This window comes from Nicotiana tomentosiformis, chromosome 2 (genome assembly GCF_000390325.3).
Source record: "Nicotiana tomentosiformis chromosome 2, ASM39032v3, whole genome shotgun sequence".
Lineage (NCBI taxonomy): Eukaryota > Viridiplantae > Streptophyta > Magnoliopsida > Solanales > Solanaceae > Nicotiana > Nicotiana tomentosiformis.
Window position 1 is genome coordinate 167,937,220 of NC_090813.1, and position 6,610 is coordinate 167,943,829.

Genomic DNA, 6,610 nt, shown 5'->3' on the forward strand with positions numbered 1-6,610 from the left:
ATTGTTCCCACGTCAATTTGCTTACTTGGATCCTTTAATAATTTTGTATTCACTCATTACCCAATCATGATATCATAATATTTTCCATCATCAAATAATCACAAGCCCTTCTTATAGTGCATACAATACACATAAAATCTCTGCTTTGCTCCCAATTTCATCTTCAACGTACCTACTCGTAAAATAAACTCAATTAAGCACAAGTATAGTATAGTTTAGCATTAAAGCACCTAAAAGTAAAATATGTAATGCACTAAAAATATGGAATTATAGCCAAACATCACTTCCCCACACTTAAACGTTGCTCTTCCCCGAGCAATCAAACTACACTTTATATAGGCACGAACTTTTTAAACAATTCTCCTAACTCATCACACCAAGAATCTTTAAAATAGACTAAGCACAAGAGTTTACCATCTTCACGTCAATATTTGACTCACAAGTACCATGCGTTATTCACAACTAACTCACTTATGCTAACATAGAGGTCAATGACGTTACCTTTCCTTCATGAATCAAGTGCCCTCACACAACAAAAGAGATTAGTTCCACACACAATAAAATTTAAGAACAATTAGGAACTCAAGATAGAAAGAATTCACTCACTCTAAGAAATAACATTCATATGCCACAAAAGATGCACCATAGGCTTGACCGTAGTGTACTACTCTACTAATCGAGCTCATTCAGTCTAGGATCAAGTAGGACTTTAATTGGTTGTAATGTAGGCTGTGGGTTGGTTAGGATACATTTGGATATAAGAGTGACTATACCTCCCTAAGAAATTTAATACATACACTTTAACATTAAACCCCATATTTATGTCAAACCATAGCTCCACCTTCACATCAATGTATATTAACTTCATACTTCTTTAAGCACCGCGAAATCAAGAGTCACCACTATGAAGGACTATTTTTCACAGCAATACAACTATTTTTTTTCTTTTCTTTCTTTTTCAATTCAAGTGTCTCTTACTGTTTCAAAACAGTGCACCTTTCTCCTTATTTCATTAGCTCCACTCAAAAGCCAAACCAACTACCCCACACTTTAACTTTTACAAAGTTCATAACAATTCAAGTGCTCATGAGAGGTTAAAAGGTTCAAATAGATGGTTAGTTCAAATAAATAGGTAAGGCTTGTAATGTGGTTGCCAAGGAAATATGATTACATGCTTAAAGGGTTAACTACGATACATAACAATTAGGCAGGTAAACTATATATGTCTGGCTCAACAAAGAAATGCTTATATCACTTCCAAGACTAAACAAAACTACTATTTCGCTTTGCAAACACACGGGGCAAGTTCTAGATATCAAATGCAATGCACAGAATAACACACAAACCTCACACAGATATGGCACATAACTCACTCAGGATTGGACTCAACAAGACACTCTAGTCAAGGCAGTTAAGCAAATTTAAGATTATATAATTTAAGGTACTTATACAAGAGTCAAAAACTGAGCCTAAGCGCCACAACCAAAGTACTCACTATTCTCAAGGCATAACAAAGTCAAGATATATTGCTCCAATTCAATTCATAGCACAATGGCTCCTACTCCTAAAAAAATAAAACTAACTACACCCGGTTCAAACAAAACCCTTGGAAAAGAACCGCAGCACAAAGAAAAACCAAGAGGAAATTACTACACTACCTACAAAGAAAATCTTTTTTTTCCTTTTTCTTTAGACTTAAATCCTTCAAGAAAACTGTCTAGGAGATCCATCGTCGGGAAAAGTCCAATTTTTCTACTTTTTTTTTTCATAGGATGTACTAAAATACTACACAATTACGAAAATAAAAATAAGAAGTTAACATTTTTCTAACATACTAATACTAATTACCTAGAGAATTTTCCCACCCCACACTTAAAAGAGTGCAGTATCCCCAATGCACAAATAAAACAAAACAATAACGAGGGTGGACAAGAAACTTCCTGAAAGGCCAAAGGTCGAAGCAATAGCGGCTCACGAGGTACTCAGACTTCCCCCAAGCATGGTCCTTTGTGTGGGCACCCCATACTTAGTTCTAACCATCTAACTTGCTTTTGCACTCTTCCAATGGCTTTGCCTCTTATGCTTATAATCCTACAAAACAAAAACCAACACTACAACAATAATAAGAAAAAAAATAGAAATAAAAGAAAGCAGTAAAGATGGGTTGCCTCCCAACAAGCGCCTGATTTAACGTCGCTAGAGTCTCATCTAATCATTGGCAAGTAACACCTTCAACTTCTGACGATCAAAGTCACCTCCATAATAGTGCTTTACTCTTTGTCCGTTCACTAAGAACGCTCTCTCGCCACCTAAGACTCGCAACTCAATTGCACAATGTGGAGTGACTCTTACTACCTCAAACAGGCTCGACCATCTCGATTTGAGCTTCCCTGAGTCTCAACCTCGAATTGAATAAGAGAACCAATTGGCCCGGTTCGAATTCGCGATGGTGGATATGCTTATCATGCCAGCGCTTGGTCTTTTCTTTATATAACTTGGCATTCTCATACGCATGTAAGCGAAAATTATTAAGCTCATTCAATTGCATCAACCGCTTTCTACCCGCTAAGTCTGCTTCAAAGTTCAGCTTCTTTATTTCCCAATAGGCTTTGTGCTCCAGTTCCACCGGTAAATGGCATGCTTTCCCATCAACTAGCTTGTAAGGGGAGGTTCTGATTGGAGTTCTGTAGGCGGTCCGGTATGCCCATAGAGCATCATCAAGCTTTGCAGCCCAATCTTTCCTACTTGCACTAACCGTCTTCTCTGGAATCTGCTTTATCTCTCTATTTTATACTTCAACTTGCCCACTAGTTTGAGGATGGTAAGCGGTTGCAACCTTATGTTTGACCCCGTATTGCGCTAAGACATTGTCCAAGAGCTTGTTACAGAAATGGGTGCCTCCATCACTTATCATCACTCTCGGAGTGCCGAACCTTGTAAAGATATGTTTTTTCACAAACTTGACCACAACCTTGGCATCATTGGTAGGAAGAGCTATGGCCTCCACCCATTTTGACACATAGTCAACGACCACCAAAATGTACTTACACCCAATGATCGGGGGAAACGGACCCATAAAATCAATTCCCCACACATCAAAAATTTCAACCTCCATAATACCGTGCAATGGCATCTCATGCCTTTTCATAATTATTCCTGTTCTCTGGAACCTATCACATATCCTCACAAACTCATGGGCGTCTTTAAAGACCCTAGGCCAATAGAAACCCGATTGCAACACCTTAGCTGCTGTTTTGTCACTTGCATGTTGACCACCATAAGGCGATGCATGGCATTCATGTAAGATAACATTTATTTCAGATTCGGGCACACATCTTCTCATTAACTAATCAATACAAGATTTGAACAAAAATGGCTAATCCCACACATATGACCTCACTTCTCGCAAGAACTTCTTTTTAGCATAAGGTTCAAGATCAGACAGCATTTCTCCACTTGCCATATGTTCACAAAATCTGCATACCATGGCACCTCCCTAGCAGTAATGGCCAACAATTGCTCATCTTGGAATATTTCCTTGATGACATCTCCCTCAGCTACATGATTCCGAGTTTCTAACATGGACAAGTGATCAGCCACTTGATTCTCTGTTCCTTTACGGTCTCGGATCTCCAAGTCAAATTCCTGCAAGAGTAAAACCCAACTGATTAGCCTTGGTTTATCATCTTTCTTTTCGAACAAATACATGATGGCTGCATGGTCTGTGTAGACGATGACTTTGGTGCCAACCAAATAGGCCCAAAATTTATCGAACGCCCACACTATAGCAAGCAACTCCTTTTCTATCACAGTATAATTTATTTGAGCAGGAATGAGAGTCTTGCTTGCGTAGTAAATGAAGTGAAATATTTTGCTCCTCCTCTAGCCCAATACGGACCCAATTGCACCATCACTAGCATCACACATCAACTCAAATGGCTCGTTCCAGTCAGGAGCCACTATGATTGGTGCACTCACTAACTTCTTTTTCAGCTCCTTGAATGCTTTCAGACAAGCATCGTCAAACTTGAATGACACATCCTTCTCTAACAACCTTCACAAATGAGAGGAAATTTTGAGAAATCCTTTAAAAATCGGCGATAAAAACCTGCATGTCCCAGAAAAGTCCTAACTCCTTTCACTGAAATCGGTGGTGGCAACTTTTCAATTGCTTCTACCTTAGCCTTGTCAACTTCCAGTCCATCTTTGGACACCTTGTGTCCCAGCACTATACCTTAACGCACCATAAAATGGCACTTTTCCCAATTCAGTACCAGATTAGTCTCCTCACACCTGGCAAGCACTTTAGTAAGATTGGTCAAGCATTCATCAACAGAAGGACCAAACACAGAAAAATCATCCATAAAAACCTCCACAAACCGCTCCACCATATCGGTGAAAATAACCATCATACACCTTTGAAAAGTCGTAGGTGCATTACACAACCCGAATGGCATTCTCTTAAATGCATAAGTGACATAAGGGCATGTAAAAGTGGCCTTTTCTTGATCTTCCGGGGCAATAGAAATCTGGTTATACCCCGAATAGCCGTCAAGGAAACAATAGTATTCCTGTCCGGCTAACCTGTCAAGCATTTGATTAATGAAGGGGAGAGGGAAGTGATCTTTTCCTATAGCATTATTCAACTTCCTATAATCTATGCATATTAGCCAACCAGTCACAGTCCTAGTTGGGATTAATTCATTTTGTTCATTCACTACAACAGTCATACCCCCTTTTTAGGTACACATTGAACAAGGCTTACCCACTTGCTACCGGAGATAGGAAATACTATACCTGCGTCTAGCTACTTAATCACTTCTTTTCTTACCACCTCTTTCATGATTGGATTTAGGCAGAGTTGATGCTCCACGCTAGGCTTGTGTCCCTCCTCCATGAGTATTTTGTGCATGCATAATGCATGGCTAATACCTTTTATGTCAGACATTGTCCAACCAATGGCATGCTTGTGCTCCCTCAGCACCCTTAAGAGCTTTTCTTCCTGCAATTCAGACAAATGAGAAGAAATAATCACATGTAAAGTGTTAGAGCTTCCCAAATATGCATAATGAAGGTGATATGTTAAGGGTTTAAGTTCCAATTTTAGGGCCTCCTCGACTGAGGGTTTAGGAGGCGAGCCGATTGGCCTATCCGGAGGCTCAAATTCGGATCTTTCTCTTATGTATTCGCAAGATGCATCCAAAATTTGCAACATCTCCTCAACCTCTTCTTCAAGTTCCAAGTGATTGAACAACATCAATGCCTTTTCTAATGCATATTCTTTAAACGCACTTGGCTCTACGGCTAGTTCATTTATCTCCACCACCGAAATCATGGCCAGGTCCTCGCAATGATGAGGCAACTGAATGGATCGATATACATTGAAGATTGATTCTTCATTGTCCACCCTTTGGATCATCTTACCTTCTCGGACTTTGATAATTGCATCTCCAAGTGCCAAAAGAGGTCATCCTAAGATGATAGGAACTAACTCATCAGCCACGTAATCTAGGATGATAAAATCTACATGAAAAATAAACTTCCCAATCTGCAGCAAGACATCCTCAATTACCCCCTCAGGATAAACATAAGATCTATAAGCTAATTGTAGCATCACCGTGGTGGGTCTCGGAGATCCTAAGCCCAATTGTTTGAATACTGACAATGACATCACATTGATACTTGCACCCAAATCACACAAGTCTCTACCTACATAAAATTCACCAATCCTCACGGGGATAGTAGAACTACCCGGATCCTTAAGCTTTTGTGGAAGCTTATGTTGAATCCTGGAAGTGCACTCCTCACTAAGTGCTACAGTCTCAAACTCAGTTAACCTCCTTTTATTTGCCGCTATGTCCTTAATATATTTCACATATTTTGGGACCTCATAGAGCATGTCCACCAAAGGAATGTTCGAGTGTATCTGCTTCAGCATATCTAGGAATTTGTGAAACATGTGGTCTTCATTCTTCTTTATCAATCTTTGAGGAAAAGGGGGTGACACCCTCTATGATATTTGCTCAGACTCTGTTTTGTTTCTCTCATCTACCTCTACAGGTTTTGGCACTCTTTCTTCTTCAAGCCTAAACTACTCCCTTTTCTTCTTAGGCACTTCTACCAACTCTCTCCCATTTCTCAACGTCACTGCATTGACTTGAGGATTTTTCTCTATATCACTTGGAAGAGCTCCAGCAGGTCTAGTATTTTGATTGTTAGCCATTTTCCCGAACTGCCTTTCTAGATTTCTAAATCTCTATGCGCAATTGTTGATTCTCAGCCCTAACTTGTTGATTCTCAACCATAACTTTCTGATTGTCTATCAAGAGCTTTTTCATCATGTCAGTCAAACTCTCTTTTGCTTATTGTGGAGGTTGAGATGGATGATTGTAATTCGCTTGAGGCCTGATATTCTGATTTCCACCCAAGAGAAGTTAGGATGATTCTTCCAGTTCGGATTGTATGTGTTACCATATTGAGCATTTTGATTCATCGACCCTCTAGCTTGTTACCCCACGTAGTAGATTGATTCAGCATTCACGGGGCATATGTCACATGTGTGACCTTCACTACATAACTCGCAGCAAGTCGACATATGTTGCACATGTTG

At 39.6% G+C, this 6,610-nt stretch overlaps 1 protein-coding gene across 1 annotated transcript; it reads right to left on the reverse strand.

Annotated features, from left to right (window-relative positions):
• Positions 1 to 5,467: 5,467 nt before the first annotated feature.
• LOC138906046 (uncharacterized) lies at positions 5,468 to 5,938 on the reverse strand. The gene has a single exon (XM_070194565.1). It carries the CDS (start codon positions 5,936 to 5,938, stop codon positions 5,468 to 5,470), a length of 471 nt encoding a protein of 156 aa, XP_070050666.1.
• Positions 5,939 to 6,610: the final 672 nt, after the last annotated feature.

What these genes read in the sequence shown, in the direction of transcription:
- LOC138906046 (XM_070194565.1), bottom strand. Translation starts at nt 5,938, where the DNA reads ATGCTGAAGCAGATACACTCGAACATTCCTTTGGTGGACATGCTCTAT.